The 19,276-nt window shown below is 48.5% G+C and overlaps 1 protein-coding gene across 1 annotated transcript in view; it reads right to left on the bottom strand.

The window, feature by feature from the left end:
- DNAH1 (dynein axonemal heavy chain 1) overlaps positions 1-9,355 on the bottom strand; it is a 72,012-nt gene extending 62,657 nt beyond the window's left edge. The window contains exons 1-4 of the mRNA XM_066195677.1: positions 9,077-9,355; positions 3,736-3,808; positions 1,064-1,238; positions 404-560 (exon numbers count right to left, since the gene is read on the bottom strand). Of these exons, the coding sequence (XP_066051774.1) occupies positions 404-560; positions 1,064-1,238; positions 3,736-3,808; positions 9,077-9,355 (684 nt within the window). The remainder of the gene's footprint in view (positions 1-403; positions 561-1,063; positions 1,239-3,735; positions 3,809-9,076) is intronic.
- Between the last annotated feature and the right edge of the window lie 9,921 nt (positions 9,356-19,276).

Here is a 19,276-nt window from a genome sequence, read left to right as displayed (position 1 = left end):
AGTCCAGGTGCAAAAGCTGTGCTGATCTTTGGTCGACAATTTTCTCCCAAACAGCAGTATCTGTACCTCTAACCCTTTCCTAGGGAGAACAGACCAACACCTGGACAGGTTTCCTGCAGCAATCCTGCTGACTACTGCATTCAGAAGGAAACATGAGACACCTTTCCTTTGGACACACAAAGGCCAGTGAGGAGCACTCTCAAGGACTATTAGTTCTGACAGAAGTTTTGGGCACCCTGCAGAAGATGCTCAGCATCTTGTAGAGACCCTTCAGTGCCTGAGCCAGCTCCAAAGCATTTCCTTGTTTTGTTGCTTTTTGTGCCAATACTGGCTATATGTCCTCAGAAACTTCCTGGGGTATAAGCAATGAGACAGATCAGAAGCACCAAACATCCTCTCTTACCTGTAATGGGAGGTAGATGGGAAACACAGTATCTTTTGCCTCTTCAATAGGTGGGATATTGTCAGGGTCATAGTGCCTTGGCATCAGCTGATTGGAGTCTATCCCCTTGCTGGCCAAGAGTTCAGCAATATCAAAGCTGAGATACAGTCGTCTCTTCCTGGTTTACATCAGAAGAGGAAATAACTACTTAATGTGCCTATAAGCATTCCCATGCCTACAACTCCACTTTTTTTACTGTGCATCTCTATCACTAAAAAACATTTTTAGTACACATTGCATCCATGTCTATTTCTTCATTTATAGCACAAAATAATCCAGCGGAAGTGACCTAGAACGATCAGTTAGACCAGCCTGTAAATTATATACATGTACTACGGTATTAATACATTATAGAGCATACACAAAACCAGACATTCAAAAAAGAATGACAAAAAGATGACATAAACACTATTTTAAAACAATGATTTCTTCCCATATCCCAGTGAATTGTCTTTTGCACCCTCTGCAATGCATGCACGGCCCACTTTGGAGACCATTGCCTTACAGGATAAGGTTTTCTTAAGGATTTTTGACATGTTATGTCTTGAAAGCAAAAATCAGCATCCTAATCTGCTGTGCCCATTCCACAATGATGCCCTTCGCCATCTTCTGGTTACTTACCTCTCTACTTCAACCTTCCGAGGGTTTTGCCCTGGAACCCGTTTGAAAGGCATCTGCACTTTGGGATTAAATGATTGTAGAGGGAAATCTGACATAGTGAGGTCCTCAGTGGATGGTCCAACCACTTGCTTATCCAGGAGACCTGTTAAGTTTGCAGGTGTCTTGAATTGTGAGGCTAAGAGACAAAGAGAAGCACATCAGAAACCACCAGACACCACTTTGCTTTGCATTCACACACAAAGGAGGACTCTGCTGTCTACTGGGTCATCTGCAGAAGTCACTTCACTAGATTTGTAAATCAAGCAGACATCAAATTAGAAACAAAGACCTTTTTCCCTTGCAACAATATGTGATTATGGTTTTCCAGTATCAAAGTGATGGCATAGAAGAAACCTCCACTGAGAATTACTGTCATGCAGATTTTTGGGAGCCAGGGCACTGACCTGGCTCTAAGGAGCTCTGTTTTGTTTCCAGCTTTGCTACAGACTCTCTACATGATAGTGGTCAAGTTACTGTCTCTAGAGCACAGCTTCCATCACCCTCAGAAAGGGATGGGACCCCCCTGCCTCTCTGGGGGGCCCTGAGACCAAGAGTCAGTCATAGCTGGGAGGAACTTGGTCAAGGTGGTGATAAAGGGTTTATGAATATTACGGGGGAAAAGAAGCTGCAGGTCACCTTTGAAGGTGGTCTTTGCTTCCTGAAGTGCCTATTCACACCTTGGGACAAACCCCTCTCTTCTCAGCTTTTGCTCAATCAAACCACTCACTCACATCAGCAATGGTGTGAGAAAAAATTGAGTTAAACAGCCAACAATCTCACCATTTGGCAAAACTTTTCAACAGAAATTTGGACTAAGCAAAAAGTACACATTTCCAAGAACTGGCATAAATTAAACTGTGTCATTTACCCCATAAATAAACCAAACTGTTTATGTTGCTAAACAAGTGGCAAATAATAGAACAGCAGCAAACTGGGAATTTGAAGCTTAACCTAAATTAAGTAATTGCATGCAAGCTTTAAAAAGCACTATTCCCTAGACAGAACTAAGCATTGAACTAAAAATAGATTTTAGTGGAGTGAGAGATTTTCCTTTGATGAACTTTCACACTCTATCAAGGAGAAACTTAAGGTTCTGGTTTGGAATTGGGTATTTTGAATGTCAAGCTTTGAACCCAATTGTTCACCTTGTTGCATGTGCTTCTGGAGTTTTGGATGTGACCCTTGATTTCAAAGCAATTGCGCAGAACAGCCAATAATAACACTAAATGTTTCAGGATGGTTAGGTACAGGAAGGGTCCTCCAAGAGGTCATTCCCTTGTCCTTCTTAAATTGACCCTGGCTCAACCCTTGTAGCTCCACTTTGTCTGCTTAGAGACTAAAGGAAATTGCCACTAACTGGCTCTGCTCTCTCTACTCCCCTCCTCCAGGAAGGGCAGCTAGCCTGGCAAGAATGTTCTCTTAAACACCTGCATGGTCCATAATGTAATTTTGAGGAATCCCTAGAATGCAGCTCTTTAGCCTCATGCACATCTCTTGCTTGGGGTCTTTACAGAATGGCCGTGATTTGTATTTGTTGTCAAGGGGCACAGCTGTTCCCATTTAGTCACTTCATTGTTGCCAAATCCATGGCACTATCCATTATGGCACTTTGTGCACTATCAACTATTTATGTCAATACTTAGTGTTTCATTTGCATTTACATTTCCAACCTGATGGCTTCTTCCCCCTTGAAGAAACAGCAGATCATAAATAGAGTTCTGTCTCCACTTGTTAAAGATGAGTCTAGCTTGTCAAGATTCACTTGAGGAAGCAGTCATTTGTCCTCACTCATGAAAATAAATGTCACATCTAAGCACAGGAGGGTGGTATATACAGTTCCCATCTTTATCTAAAATCCTCTCACACACACACTTTCTTCCCACCCACTGCCAGTCTATGATCCATATCCCCAGGAGTGCTTTAGGGGCCAGGAGAGTGCTGGCAAACCTTCAACCATTCTCTGTTCCTATATTTGAGCAACCATGACACAAGTTCTTGTAAGCAGGTGGCACCAGCAGCTCTGTACACACAGAGAGCCCTTGCATCTAGGGAGACAATCTGCTCTGAGGTGCAGGTGGGTGCAGAATAAATAAATGAGGGAAGACCATGATTTTGGCTATACCTAAATCCTGAATACAGCTTTCACAGGCAGGTCCCATTTTTGGGGTTGTCATGTGCAGGGCTAGCAGTTTAACTTCAAGATCCTTGTGGGTCCCTTCAACTCACGATATTCTATGATTTTCACAGGAAAGGGACACTGCTGGCTGCATGCACAGTAAGAACACATGCAAATTCAGTGTTCTCCTGGCAGCAGGACCAGAACTCCCACAGGCACAACCAGCACAGTCCACCCTGAACCCTGAGGGAAGTAGATATATCCAGGAGAAAAGGAAGCACGGTTTTACCACCCACTCAGATCACTTTGCTGCACCCCTAAATGAAACTCGCTTTTCACGGGATATTCAAGCAGCTCAGTACCATTGCTGAGCATTGAAAATGAAAGCAGAGCATGAACCCAGAGGCAGCAGCCTAATTCCCAGCACAGGCAACCTTACAGGGTATTCCACTATAGGTGACCTTTACAGTTATGGCCCAGTTTCCTGCCTCACCTTGTTCCCTCTCAGTGTATTTACCTTGAGGGGTGTGGCATTCCAGGTCTGCCTGGTTCACCAAAGACTGGGACACATGGGGGCCAGCAGAAGCACCCTGGAATGAGATGGAAGTGTCAGAGCACAGTCCTGGCACAGTGTGAGTAGGGATCATATAGGTGCAGAGGGAAAGTGTGACTGTAAGACTGACTTTACCAGATCTTTAGGGACAACTGAGACTGTGAGTAATGATCAGAAAAGGCTCAGAGACACAAATACCTGAAAAGTTCAGCCCAATGCACAGGAGCAGGGGATCTCCCAGCAGCATGTGGCCTGATGTCAGCTTAGGATGTTGATTGGGGGCTGATTAGGCAGCCAGTCATTAGGGTTTTATTACCAAATATCACCTACAGTCACAACCACAAGCCTGCCCTGACATCCCAAACCCAGGCAATTGTGAAAGTGTTGTCACTGGCTATAGGGGAAGGCAGCACAACTCTGACCAGGATGAGCCTCACAGTTTCACCTTGTAAAGGTCAAGGTCTTGCACAAAGGCCTGTGAGCAAAGGATGGGCTAGGACCTGGGGTAAAACCTATGTATGTCCACATCAGCTGTACCATCAGTCTTTTCCTTTCACGACAGTGCTGGAGAAAGGACTGCTCTTTGCACTTACCCTTGAACTACTGGAGGTTCCTGGAGCATGGACATCAGCAGAAGCCTCGTTGCTGGTACTGGGACGGCTCCTATCCAGAAAATTGCTCAATTCCCTCCTTGCTTTCTCCATCTTCTCAGCAGAACAATGCTGTGACGTAACCCTGGGCTTACTGTGAGTGGAAAGACGTTGAGCCTGTCACACACTGTATCCTTGGCACTCCTCCACACCCTCCCACAGTGCTGGATATCCTTGACTTGCTACGATGAGTGCGTAACATGGAAGGTTCGATCCCCTGATTTGATACCAACTGTGGCATTCATGGCCTGGGGGCCATCAGACTCACGTGGCTGCCTCAATGGCTCACTAATCCTGGAGAAAGAGATCACTTTATTACTCCAGATGGGTTTGGGAGTGGGAAAACCAGCAGTATACACAAGAAAAGCTGCTTTCCTGAAGCAGCAGGGGCTTCCCGGATCTGTGGCAGCATTCAAAAGGCTGCCAGGAGAATTTGAGTAAACTGGGACTACAAGAGAGGTACTACTTTTGCTGCACCCAAATCCCTTAAAAACCTTGTCCCACGTGACTCCAGTGGGAGAAGGCTACAGCCTAGGATACCAACACAGCTACTCCCAGGTGTAAGTCTGCCTCTTTCATTTAAATAATTCACGACAGATGTTTAAGCATCACCTAACACATATTAAAATACAGTCAGAAGCTCCCCTCTTTCTCCTCCTGCAGGGGATATTTTTGCTAAGCTCACAAATGATTTCTGCCCTTCCACCTTGGGAGATGCAAGTCCAGGCAAATATCACAGCTGTACAACTTTATCTTATAAAAACCTTTGTGCACTGAGAGATACCAATTAAGAACAGCTCTCAGATTTCTGGCAAGAGGATAATGCAACCCTTGATTTTAGGTTTCTCTAAACACAGAGATGATTACTGTAACTAATTAGAACAGCTAAAGTGACACAAACCCCTCCAGCCTGCACACGCATGCACTGATACAATTACGTACACATACCTGTGCAGCTTATTCCTGTAAATTATGAGCTAAAGCTCTCCATGGTGTCTCTCAAAGGTATTCTGAGGCCAATACAGCTTACTGATCAATTCCTGCTCAGGGCTAGACCAGACTCCTCATCCAGCCCTACCTGACTAGTGGTTTGCCTCCTGAACCCTTGCTAGGACTTTTCTTACTTCTGGTAGCCAAGCCTCTGCAGCAGGAATCTTCCAGCTCCCCACAGCTAAGTGCTGGAAAGACCTTGCCTGGTCTTGACGGCCACAGGTGGCACAGTACTTGAATGGAGTCTCATCCTGACCTGGAGAAAACGCCACAGGATCCCTTCCTGCCATGCCCTCTCTGCTCTGCTCTAGAATGGAGAGAAAACTCTGCTAGCCCTACACTCTCGATGAGAGAGGGCAATCTTCACAAAATTTCACCTTGCTGCCTGTCGGTGAGAATGAATCGGGTACAGCAGAGAAAGCATTACATGCATGCCGGAGATAAGAGGGAATAACTGTGCTGGTTTATTACTGCAGGTTCAAGCCAGTGCACAATTTTGAGAGGTTGAATCAAAAAAGAAATCAGATAATAAATCAAGGTTACCATGATGCGAATCTTTTAAGTGAAATGGAGTAAACGAACAGATTGGAAAGACCTGGGAGATGAGATCAATAATACCCCCTCCCCTCCTTCAAGCTAGAAAATCTCAAATCTCTCTCCTCTCAGCTTTGCTTTGGCATGGCAACTGAAACCTCACACCCTGAAGAATGAATTTTCCATGGAGGATTTTGTTTTTATTAGCTATTTTATGCTCTGGCCATATCTATTTTAGCAGCCCAGCAGGACTGATTGGAATCAGCCAAGATCCAAGGATTCCTGATGAATCACTGCTGGACTCTTTTATGCCTGCTGCACTGGCTCAAAGAACAGCAGCAAGGTGGAACGACCCTGCGGTGCCTCTCCTGATGTGTCACCTGAGCATCCTCTCCTTGGGAGCAGGGCCAACGTGCCAACATCGCTGTACTTTTGCCTCTAACCACCAGAATCCTAAAACCATCCAATTAAAGATGCCAGCTCCAAGACACAAGGTTCATCTGAACCTTTAGTAGGGGTGAGTGACTGAACCCACTCCCAATTTAGCAGGACTGGCAAACCCTGCCTAGAACCAAAATAATGTGGCTGCTGCCCATGATGGACAAATTTCCATGACCAGGGAAAAGTGTACCAAGCCAGCCCACAGCAGGCCTAATTCTTTGCTACTTTTCACGCTGTGTACTCACTCACACCTCTGTAAAGTCCATCCTGAGCACTTATGTCAAAATAAAACCAACCCCTACTCAGTGTCCAGATCAGAAACATCCATCATGCTCTCCCAGCTGCACAGAGGGAAGGTCCCTGTGTTTGCAATTGCAAAATGTCCTGACACACAGCACTTAAAATAAAGAACAAAACCAGGCATCCAAAGTTTTCCCAGCAATTCCCCAAACAAATCAGTAAAACAGCTTGTCTGAGAGCACTAAAGCTGATGTGGATATGGGAGAACTGCTAAGCACAAGGGGAATCCTGCTCTCCTGACACCCCAGCTGCTGGGATGTGTCTGGGTTTTCCAACAAGGAGGTTTCCCAGAGCATGGTGGAGAGCTTGCTTCAGTGCTAGCCTCCAGCTAGGTGGTTTGTCTGGTCCCATCCACCTCTCAGGAATAATCTCCAGGCTCCAAAGATGAGAAGGGACCCTCTCTCTTTTACTCAGCCTAACTGCTGAGCCAAGAAGTTTACTGTAGAGCAGTTCCCCCTTTCCAAGCTTCCAACACCAACTGCCTTTCCACACCCCTGAAAGAATGCTCAGCATGCAGATCTAGGGCTGCCCTCCCCTCCCCCCATCCAGGGGTGACCTCAGACCCTCATCCCTGGGCAGCAGAGCTTGGCATGGATTGCCAGGGAGGGCACACCTTCAGTCCTGCAGCGAGCACACAATGGCAGTTCAAGCTTTCAGTCAGCTCTGCTACAGCAGTTGCTGATGGTACCACGTAGCTTGTGCTCAAGAATTCCTTGGTTGTCCAAGGGATCCTGAAGATCACTCAAAGTGCCCAGTGCCCCATCACACTCTGGGGGCAGGAGGCTGGATACCTGCCACATTCACAACCTTCAGTCCTTTCCTACTCGGAGCACTTGCCTCAGGGCTGAAGCTCTCCTTTGACAAGGAGAGGCACAAAGCTGGAGGAAACAGGGGTCCAGCTCATTGCAAGTAAGGGAGATGTCTCCCTGAAATCAGCTTCTCTGCCCTCTTCAGTAACCCTTCTCCCCTCCCTGCACACCTGGGAGCATCTTCCTGTTCTTTGCTGGCAAACATCTGGCTGGCACCAAGCTGTCCCAGCTTTAACTATAAAACCTTTTCCTGACTGCTGAGACACCTATTCTCTGCATTAGTTTAGTCATGCTCCCTCACACCTGAAAAGCATGTTTCCTAGATATACCAGGTACAACGTATTATGCTAAATTGAACTATTCAAAGTGAGAGCATACTCTTATGGCACTGCTGACACAACACTAACTATAGCATCTTTGTGTCACTGTGGCAAAACTATAATTACAATTTCTCGGTAAATCCAGTCTTTACACATCCAAGAAGTCAAACTCCCACGTGTCTTGCTGAACGTCTGGTACGAGCTTTTTGATCTGTTGCCTCTACTTCAATTCTTTGATCCAAAGCTTTGACAAAATGGGACTCTTTTCTTTCAAATAAGGTTTAAAATGGCTAAAAATTGCAACAGAACTAGAGAATAGCACTTTAAATATCATCTAACCCCTAAGCAAAACCGCAGATTGAAATCTAGTATTTATCTAAAATCTATTTATCTGTGCATAGCCAGAACCCCAGCTACTAGACCATCTGGACACCAACATGCAGAAATTCCCTCTTCCTATAATTTAAGCCACTCAATACAGACTCAGACAAGGTGACGCGATCCCAACAAACTGCTTTAAACGTTATCCCGTACTTCAAATCCCTTCTACTTTAAAAAGAGAGCTGAAGGTAATTTCGAGTTTTATAGCAGCCCATTCCCACCGACAATTTGCAGAGTTTTAAAATTGATTTTCCTCTGGGTTTTTACATGCATTCTTTTCTCCGCGGGGAAGCGCCACGCCAGCACCACCCGGAGCCGGGGGAGCAGCACAGGCGGGTGGCGGCCGGTGGTGCTCGCTGCGCCCGGCGCTCGGCGGCACGGCCCGGGGTTACAGCCACGGTGGGTGCCGCAGGACAGCCGCCAAGCATTTACACCGCGACTCCAACGAGGTTTGTGTCATTTACGAAGCACGACGCGGATGAAACAAACGCTGCTGTTGGTTTCATTTCTGAAAGAGCCCGGGGTGCGGGAGGAGCAGCCCAGGGGCTGTTAACGTGCGACGTGTGGAGATGGGGCAGCGCCCACCCTGCGCACCGCTCCCAATGCTCCGGGAATCCTGGCCCTGCCCGCCACTCCCAGTGTCCTGAAAGCACGAGGGGACTCCCTCACCATTCACACCTGCGCGCCCTCCCGGCCCAGCCCGGCGGGGCCCGCCCCAGCCCCCGAGCCCCTCCTCGGAGCCCGCAGCCCCAGCCCCGCTCCGTGGGCCGGCGGGGCCCTGCCCGGCCCGGCCTGCGGGCGGTACGCACCGACCGCCCCGAGTCAGCCCCGACCGACCCGAGTCAGCCCCGACCGACCCGAGTCCGCCCCGACGCCGCACGCGTTGCCACGGGAGCAGGGGCGGGCAGAAGGCTCCGGCGGGAGACTGCCGCTCCCCCCCCGCGCGGGCCGTTGGGCTGGTCCGGAGGAGGCGCGGGGCAGCGCGGGCCCGGCAACGCCACTGCCGAGCCGGGGGGGAGCGCTCTGCTGGGGAAGCGGGGTCTGCCCCAACCTGCGGCTGCCGGCGCGGGGCTGTGCACAGCCCTCGGCGCCACCACCGAGCCACCGCAGGGACACCGCAAAGCTCCGGGTGCCACTTCAGCTGCCGCCGCAGCGACATCGCGGAGCCTCTGGAGCAACCTAAGAGTCACCACTACGGAGTTGCCACTGGCGTCTCTGAGTTGTCAGCCGCCACGGGGACACCACAGAGCCGCTCCAGCTACTTCAGAGTCACCACTGAGTCACCACTCTAGGGCAAACGCGGATCTGCCACCAGAGGCTGCGGCTGTGGAGCGGTGCCACCGAGCCACCACCAGCCCGTGCCTTCCAGGACTGCCAGCCCCAGAGTGCGGATGCTCGGCATCCCAGCAAGGAGCCACCGAGTGCCACTGGGGACAGCCCCCATTCCCCATGCGAGCAAGGCGAGGGGCTGGTAACTGCTGTCCCAGTGCCACCTTCCACACCAGCTGGCTGCTAACCCTGCCGGCCGCTGTCCAGGAAGGTCCAGCAGACCCTTCACCCATCCCATGCCCAAAACGAGTGGAGGCAGGTGGGGTGCTGATGTAGAACTGCACCTTGGCTTGTCTAAATCAACCTTGTGTACCCATGAAAGTCTTGAGCTAAAAGATCACATTAGGTGGGGATGGGGGACTTTCTGGCCCTGGAGAACATGTCATCCCTGCAGAAGGAAAAAATGGCATTGAGTCCTGTTGAACAGGCCCCAACAAGCTGGTCCCCCACAGAGGGAATGGTGGGGAAGGGACAAGCAGTGCCAGCCCTGCGGGGGAGTGAGGAAGAGCAGGTTTGGATTATTCTGGGGGAGAGGAAGGAGGTGGAAAAGCAGAGAGGAAAAGATTTACAGAGAAAAACCCCAAGCCATAAGAGATCTACTGTGAAGGAGTATAAAGGGCAGAGGAGGAGGAGGAAAGGATGAAACAGGAGATGAGTGAAGGCTCCTGCAGCAGGAGAGCTGTGGCAGGTGGGTGGGCAGGGGCTGCTTCGTAGCTCTTTTGAGACCCCCAATGCCAGCTGGCCCGGCTGACAGTAAGTCCTGCTGCTTCCTAGCTGTGCACTTGGGAGAGGTGCAAGTCCTAGAAAGCAGGGCCAGAGGAGCAGGACAACACAGCCGGCAGGCTGGCACAAGGGATGCCCACTAGGCCTTGTGTGGGGACAGAGGATTAGGCAAAGAGGCACCAGGGTGGGGGGCATGCCATGAGGAGGCAGCAGAGCCCAGGCCAAGAGCACTGGTTCCTCTCCCTGCCTGGGTATCTGCCAGGAGTAAAGGGCCTGGTAGTCAAGGGTGGTGATGCATTTGTGCAATCCAAAAATTTGCAAGTGAGTGGATGTGACGTTTGGACAGAGAAAGGTGGGGTAGGCAGAGCCTCATAGAAGAAACACAAGCTTCTCCAGATAAGCAAGCTCCCTCACAGCAATGGTCAGCTGCTGCCAAGGTGTTCACACGGATCAGCCCCATGCAGCAAGGGGGTCTCTGGGTGGATTTGCACTTCATGCTGAACTGCCCCCAGCCCCACTGAAAGCAGCAGATGCTGGAGAAACTCCCAGGTGTATGTCCTCTGTCATATTGCTGGCCTCATCGTTTTACTTAAGTAAGGAGCGCTGCTGGCTTGCCTCAATTATGTTTGATATAATTACAGCTCTTGCTGGAGTTCCCTGGAGTCACATCCCAGATGGCTTCTCTGATTGAGAGGAAACAATGGTGGAGCCCCGTTGCCCTTTGCGTAGGAAAATTATGCATCCGTTTCATGCTGGCTTCATCTCCCCTGCAGTGGGCTGGGATTCACAGCAGGTCTTGCTCTCCCTGTGGTCAGCTGGGCTTCATTTTGGACCAGGCTTTCAAAGTTCACCACAAAATGCTTCAGCAAGTCAGGAGGTGAAAGCCTGACTGATTTGACTGGCTGGGCCTTCACAAACCCACCGGGCCAGAACAGAAAGCAAAGAGGTGTGTGAGCCACCTGCCCTCCGTGTGCTGCCATGTCTGATCCATTCCCTGACCTGCCTTCAAAAGGCCTTTCTGGTTCTCCAGAGCCTTGCTCCCAGCTGTTGCAGCAGGATATGCTGACACTTTGTCCTGCTTCCATGGCTGCTCCTTTAGCCCAGGAAGCCCAGGCAGGGGAATGTGTTATCTAGCCACTTGCAAAGGGCAGGTTCAAAGTGGCAGTGGTGATGGTTGGCACAGCTGAGCATCTCTGTGCTTTCACCTTCTCGTATCAGTCTGAGCTGAGATCCTGTCCCCGGCTGTGCCAGCACGAAAGGTTTAGTGTAATCTTTCTTCTGACAGCCCTTCTTAGTGCTCCTTTTCTACCATGGGCTCTTTTGAGGCCACAGATTCGATGCTGAGTTCCCAAGAAAAGAGTTCTCCAAGAAATGGTTCCTGAGTCCCTGCTGAAACACACTGGTCAGTGACTTGCCCAGTATTTTCCTTAGTGCAAGGCTGTTTTGGGAAAAGGAATACACCATTCTCCCTGTCTCCCATCACACCAGTGGAATGAAAGCATGAGCAAAGGTTAGCAGAGTCTGGACTCACAGGGAGGGAGAGAGCTCTCCTTTCACACAGTTACTAGACATGAGAATCAAACCAGTTGAAACTGGTAGGTGTTAAGATGTGAGCTGGCACTGGAAAGGAGAAACATGTGAAACGTGCTAGTGGCCTATTCTGTCTCTGAGGCTCTTTTCTGACTGAAGAGCCCAGCTTTTCTTGTACATGGTCTGAGCTGTTGGAGCCACTTTTCCTGCTCTGCTTTCTTTTCACTCATTTGGCTCGCCTGCATCTATCCCAATCCAATAGCCCACATCACACCAAAACTTGCTTCTACAGAGAACAGTTAACAGAGAACTCCCTTAGTTATGGGAGGAAGAATAAAATAGCAAAAATCCTGACTTCTGTGGACCTTGGAGATGATGTGCTGGTTGTTTTGTTCCATCACTTGCACCTACCCCCTACCGTGGGTGGCAGGCCCCATCAGATTTAGCAGTGTTTCCATACCCACCCCACACACATTTTGCTGAAGGTGTAAATGATCCTTAAAGCACAAGGCCACTAGAGAATAAGGTCCTAGATTTCTCTGTCTCCACACCTACATGTGTTCCCACACACAAGATACAGCATTAATCTAGAGTAAAACACCACATGTTGACAATGTTAACAGTACATTTGACAGAAAGTTCTCAGATCGAACCCCCAAGACACAAAACCCTGAGAAAGTCATAAAGCAGGGAGAGTCAGGACAAGATCTGGCTTCTTCTTGCCTCAGCACTTCTGCTGAAGGGGCAGGTTGATTCTGGGGAGGTGATATCAAGCCAGATTATATTCCTGCTGCTTTCCACAGCTCTTGATGCAAGGCTTGAATTCAGTCAGGCAGGGACCAGTGAACAGTTTGTAGCTGCAAGTTCTGTACTTTCCAGCCAGTTTTTGCTTCAGAAAGCGAATGAGACTTTGACTCTGATAGTGACATTCTTGTTAGTTAACTTTATCCTTCATTTCCACCACTGTGCCACAGTACAGCATCTTCCCAGTGTGTGTTTCTCACATTGGAGATCACACCATTAACCCAGCCAGAAGGCTTCCCCAGGGAATTTACAGGCAGAGGTTACTGCCTCAAGAAAGACACACAAAAAGCATGGGGTTGTCCTGAAGGAGGAAGATGACAGTGAGGATTACCAGGGCCAAGCTTGAGCAGGCAGGGAGCAGTGGGGATGGAGAAGATAAACAAGCCTCAGTGATGAGACCTCAGCAGTGGTGGGCAGAAGAGCTTGCAGTAGCCATTTCCACACAATTGGTTCAGCTGGTTTGGCCAGAACTGCCTCAAATACAATGCTGTTGTTCTCCATGGGGCTGCTGACAGAAAGAGCTTGTCAGCCAGCAAGGTCCCAGTAAGTTGGGAGAATTTTCCAAGAAGAGCCCATATGTACTTTATAGGCACCTTGATTCCAGGGAGGGTTAGTGGCAGAGGTGCTCCCAAGTGTCCCACCCTCTGGCTCCCGAATTCCCTGGAGCTAGACCCTTAAATTCCTCAGAAGTCCCAACAGATCAGTGGCCAGATTTCATGCAGATGACAGATCATCTGTCAGAACACACACAGGAGGTTTGGAGCTCTGTAGCTCCGGAGCAAATATGGTGCAACTTCTTCCCCATTACTTGCCTCCTTATAGAAAGGCTGGATAATTTCCCTGAAGTTCCCAGAGGAACTTCAAACTTTTCATGAGAGACAGAGGCTTCTTGGCTCCCTACCACAAGTGAACTTGCTGGGGGCTGTGGAGAGTTCTGGTTCAAGTCTGCGGTCTGAACCAGAACTGTCAAGCTCAATGTTAAATCTCCTCTCAGCAGGTAAATGCTGAAATGATCTGGCTTTGAGGAAAAATTCCAGCCTTTGCTGACAAACAGCAACAGATTCCTGTGAAAAGCCTTTCTTTTAACCAACTGGCATCTGATCAAGGAATCCCCAACCTGTTCAGATTTTTCCACTGGAAAGCATGTGCCAAAAGCTGGAATAGATCATCATGTGAACACCACTGTTTCACATGCTGTACAGAACAGGGCCTGAGCCAGCAGGCTGAGCAGAGCAGCAAAACCAAGGCATGTCTTTGCACCATGAGAGGACAACCCAACATTTTTTGATTTAAAATGGCTTCAAAACAGAGTTTCTTGAACTAGTTCACCTGCTGATTTATTGCACCAGGTGCTAGCCTGACTTCCTGCCATCACTGACACACTGCTGAGAGTAGTTGGGCATTCATACCATTTGTCTGGCTGGTCCATCTACTCTTGAAGTACCTCTCAGTTGGCAGGGAATATTCTAATATTCTCCATAAATAGCTCTTTTCAATACAAGAAACTATTTCAACCTGTTGGTGGAAAGCGAAGAGAAAACCAGAAACAAACAAACAAGCCCCAAACAAACAAACAAACAAACAACCCCCAAGCCAGAACAAAACCCTGAAGATAGCTTTTTGCTATTTTCCATCATATTTTTGTATTCAACTGGTAATTGTAGCAATGTAAATATGAATGCAGATATGAAACCCAGAGGAGAATGGGAGCAGAGTTTGGGTGTGACCTTTCATTGCCTCTCAGCCTGCCTGCCCTACACCCAGTGTAAAGGGAATTCCTGGTGTGTCCATCCTGCAGAGCTGGTGACATTTCTGGGGGTCTCAGTGGGAAGGAGATTCCTGAAGCTTAAGGCTGAGCTTCTTCTGCCCAAAGAAATTGTCACCTGCTTAGTGAGTGCTAATCTTTTGCCTCAGTACAGGGAGCAGAGCTCAGAGAAGGCAAAATCTGAAGAAAGATGTGGTTGTGGCATTGCTGAGAGGAACTGGGCGACCAAGTGAGAGGAATTATAGCTTCCAAATATGTACCAACATCCTGCTAATTCCCAGATCTCCCCCTACTCCCTCCTCTGCTGACGTTCCAGTCCCCAATTCAATACCTGCCAGGTCCTTTTAGAGAGCTGACATTTCCATTCCTGACATTTTCTGCAGCTCCATCTGGGAATTAATGTCCGGATATTAGCAGCGATGGGGCCGTTTATCATAATTAGTCTCATGAAGCTACTAAGCATCCAACTATTTTTCATCAGCGCCGAGGAAATAAACTGCAGAATCCAGTAGACGAGATGGACGATTTATTTATTGATTGATTTATTTTGGTCTGTCAGGATGCAGCTTTAAAGTTTGTCGAGATGAGCAATGCTCCTCAGAGGCAGTGACGACAGTAGGGCTGGCTCACCTTGGGTTTGCAAGCTGCAGAGAATAGGTCCCCAAACCCCCTGAGACAGTGAGGAGGCATTTGTTATCCTATTATTATCCTGTTATCCTAGGCTCTAGCCTCCTGCACTTATAAAATGACAAGTTGTGACAGGTTGAACCTTGTCTGGACAAGCTCAGGAAGAGCTTGCTGCTAGTCCCATGATGGCATTATGAATGAAAGCCATCTCCAGGCATGGATTTTCTTCTCTGTCAGGAACAAAGCAAGGGTGGTGTGTACCCTACAGGAGGTGGCACAGGAGCCAGTAGCTCTGGGACTCTCCTTTGGCTGGGTGTGCACAGTTGTGCTTGGACCCTAATGTTAAACAGAGGATGCTGCAGGCAGCACGTGTCTGTCACCTTCCAGAGGTGCCTGGGAGCGGATGAAGCCGTTTTCTCACTTGTCGTCCCAATTGGAGCAGGGCGAAGTACAAGCTTGTTGTTTTCCTTCCCCGAAGGATTGGGATTAAAGGGCAGGGAAGCAAAGTGCCATACACAAGAGATGTCATGCTGTGTCCACTACAAGCAGGGAAAGGTTCTTTGGAAGGATACTACAGGTTGGGCCTTATCTCTGTCAGAGAAGGTGACTAATGCTTACTGTGGTTTAAATCTTAATTTTAGGGGGTCAATGCAATAGATTGTCTGTATTTCTGTGAGTTTGGCTCCAGCTCCCTGCTCTTCAGGCATAGCTGGTGCCTGAACTGCTGAAACCTAACAGGGGTTGTTATCCATCCTGATGGCCGCTACTCGGGGCAAGGAGCCTGTATTGATTTCAGGAGCTCTTCTACCATTTTGCAGGCTTCAGTGACCTCCTTACATGTTCTGAGTGGGATGAGATGGGAGATCCCTGGCTGGGTCATCTGCCCTGCGCCACACTGCTCTGTGTGGCTCGTAGCCCATCTGCCTGAGAATGAGGATTACAATGCTGTGTGGAGCTTCTGCCCAGAGCGAGGCATGAAGGGCTTCTGAATTCAGTGTTGCTCTTCTCTCTATCCCCAAAAAACCCCACAAAGTCTTGCTACATCCCACACACCTCAGTGCTCACCTGCAGCAAGCCCACCTCCTCCCTGCAGGCTGATTATCAAGAGCTTTCCATCCTGAGGTTTGCTATGCAAACATCAAACATTTATGTTTAAATATTACACTCTTCTGCTGATGTGAAGCTAGTAATTACAGCCAGATGGGACGTGGCTCACAGGCAGACATGGGGCCCACACGCTGCTCAGTGGTGGCTTTATTTTGCAAAACCATGTGGCCGACCACTGGCAGAAATATCGAAAAAGCTGAATGCAATTAAAAACAATGAAAAAAAAAGGCATTCTAAATATATCATGCAATGTATTCCAGGTGAGCACTAAATGTTCTGGCTGCAGTGCCTGGCAGCCCTAGTACTATACATGGGACATGATCCAAATCAGTGTGCTCAAGCCATACATCCCTCCAGGCACAGACTGGCAATGACATGCTCTGATTTGGTGTCAGCACCTCCTGCAGCACCAGCAGGGTCTGATCCTGCAAAGCCTCCCTCAGCTGAGGAAGAGCTCTTTTTGCGCAAGGGCCTGATTCAGCCCATGCTCTAGTCCATTCAAGTGGCCCCTAGAAGGGTGTCACAATCCCACGGCCATCACCTGCTGGCGTGACCTTACTGGGAAAAGCTGCTGCTGCCTCCTCAGCTGCTGAGTGGAGGGATCACTTTAGTGCACAAGCCTGCACACATTCCTGCCTTGCACAAGCTGCCCAGGGTAGGAAATATGTAGTTTTCTACTACCTCCAGGATTTCAGATCTGCTTCTATTCAAGGCAAAACAAAAGCATTGAAGTGAGTGGTAGACTTTTTTCCCCCCTGGATCATAGCCCATGGTCCTTATTCACATTCCACATCTGATTGTGTTTTGAATAGAAAATCTTCTCCCCATTGCCTCTCCCCTACACATCAACCAAAAGGTGAGCAGGAATGTACCAGTTTAAGAAAGATGCCCCCACTGTTTGTCCTACCTACCACCTGTGTTGTATATACACACCACCAAGTGCCCAAGAAACAATCCCCTCCTTGCCCCACACACCTGATTGAGTTCCAGCAGTAACAGGTATGAGTAACAGTGATGCAGGTAACACTCATCACTTTTGCCTGAAAGAAGGGCTAGAGTAAGCCCATCATACATGGTTTAAGTAGCCCCAGAAACCACTGCAGATGTTGCCATTACGAGCTATAAAGGCTACATCCCTTCCTCTGCAAATCAATCCGTGTCTGTGGCTCACCCACTTTTTTACTCTCAGGATGCTTCCAAGCCAGTGCAAAGCCAGAGCTGTTTCCTGTCCAAACAATCAGGGATGTTTAATTCCTCAGGACAGCTGCTGGGATATGTCCTCCATGTTGTAGCAGTCAGCATTACACAGGTACCTGCTCACCCATCCATCTGCAAATGGTGTCCCACAGCCAGCCTGCCAGACAGGAGCCAGCAGCAGCAGCTCTGGTTGCAAGGAGAAGAAAGAGAAAGCAGCAAACAGTGAAAAAAAAAAAAATCATTGCTTTGTGAGAAACCATAGAGCCATAGCAAACACGTGCTGTCATTTGAGACAAAGGCCAAGCTGTGATAGGTTTCCTTGTTGAGGAAATCAGGATCAGCCTTGGTGGGAGGCAGAGAACCTCGATCTCACTTTTCTGCCATCTCTCTGGGGTCTACTTCTCCCTCCTTCTGTGCTCTACAGGTTTCTAACTTCCCAAATCTTCCTCAAAGGACCATGAGTAGAGCCTTCCAAGGAAGCTTGTTTTTTGATGTCATATACCTCAGGAGAGTGTTATCTGCCAGGAAAGGAAGGGAAGGGAAAGAGAGAGAAAGAAAGGGAAAAGAAGGGAAAAGAAAATAAAAGAAGAACTCAATGCCTCTCTGCTTTCTACACCCAAGAAGCAGAACTTTGGCATACCATTACCAACCCTTATTGCAGTAACCTTATCCAGCGCTGCATGGGTCTGTGCAAGCTCTGTTGTACTACTGTTGCCTTCATGAATAATGGATCCCCCTCCATCTTCCCTCTCCTCTTCCCTGTTGGATCTCATTTCATGTTGTATGAAATGGTATGTTTGCTGCTTCCCTGGGGTTGATCTGAACATTCTGATTCCCAGCTCCAGTTCCCCCTCTTCCCAGGATGTGAGTGTAACCCAAGAGGGCCCTGACTGGTGAGGGCAGAGCCTGTACTGGGGTCACCTTTGGCTCCTGGCTTGCCTTCTGCTAGGAAACAGGTGATCCCTGATATTCCTAGAAACCTGTACGTACTCCTTCTCTTCTGGAATTTTCCATTTTAAAGACTAAAAGTAAAGTTCCAGAAAAAAGATTCTGATTCTAAGAAGTCAAGTCTCTATGCCTAAAAGAATTATATCTACAATTCTACACGGGTTTGGGCCACAGAACATTGGGGGTCACTTCTACAGTGCAGTCTGGAGAATTTAATTTCCTTTGTTCTTGGAAATACCCAGCTCTATTGAGCTTTATCTGGTAAAGACCAGTGTTTTTATTCTCCTTCAGAAGCCGCAGGCTCAGCAGTGAGGTAGCAGGGAATTTTAGCAGGGAATATGCTGTGGCATTTAGCAGCATCATGGGTGCCTCTGCCTTAGGTCTTGCTGCAGTAGCTCCACGATCCAAGGTGAGGACTTGGTTTAGTTCAGATAAATCTGTTTTGAGTGGTTTGTAGCATTTTTAGGTTTGTAGACCTGAAGGTCTGTCAAAGTTGTGTGATGATCCCAGTTCCCCAGTCATTTTCCTTTTGTCTTATCACTCCAGATTATGAGAACCACCAAGTTCCCTTCTCTGTGGCTGTACCTTACCACTGTGTCTTCTGCCACCCTCACATGCCCAGTTTTTAATCTCTGCCACACTCACTTGGTGTTGCTGCCTCTGCAGATCCACCCACTTTGGGAGTTTCCATAAGGAGAGCCTGTGTTTAGAAAAGAACTCTGAGGATCTGAAAATCAAAGGCAAGGATGTTGAAAAACCTGCAACCAGGAGAATGGAGTGCAATTTAGGTGAAAGTGTAATGCTTACAAAGGGAAGGGAAGAAAACTGGGTCCTCAGTGAGAAGCCCCACTGCCAGAGGCCTGGGGAAAGACACCAAATCAGTTGCCTGGAAACTAATGCTGCTCCTCGTTATTGTCAGCAACAGGAAAAACCCCAAAGTGCCATAATTCAGACCACCACTACTGTCTTTTTCTCTTGGCTGAATGGAAGAAGCAAAGAGAAGAGGCTTTTCATGCTCTGTGGGTAGCAGCGTGTCTCCTTGCCTTCAGC

The sequence above is a fragment of the Chamaea fasciata genome, unplaced genomic scaffold (genome assembly GCF_029207755.1).
Source record: "Chamaea fasciata isolate MVZ Bird 193981 ecotype frontalis unplaced genomic scaffold, bChaFas1.0.hap1 SCAF_13, whole genome shotgun sequence".
NCBI lineage: Eukaryota > Metazoa > Chordata > Aves > Passeriformes > Sylviidae > Chamaea > Chamaea fasciata.
Note: the sequence above shows the minus strand (reverse complement) of the source record. Positions and strands in the feature narration are given on the sequence as shown.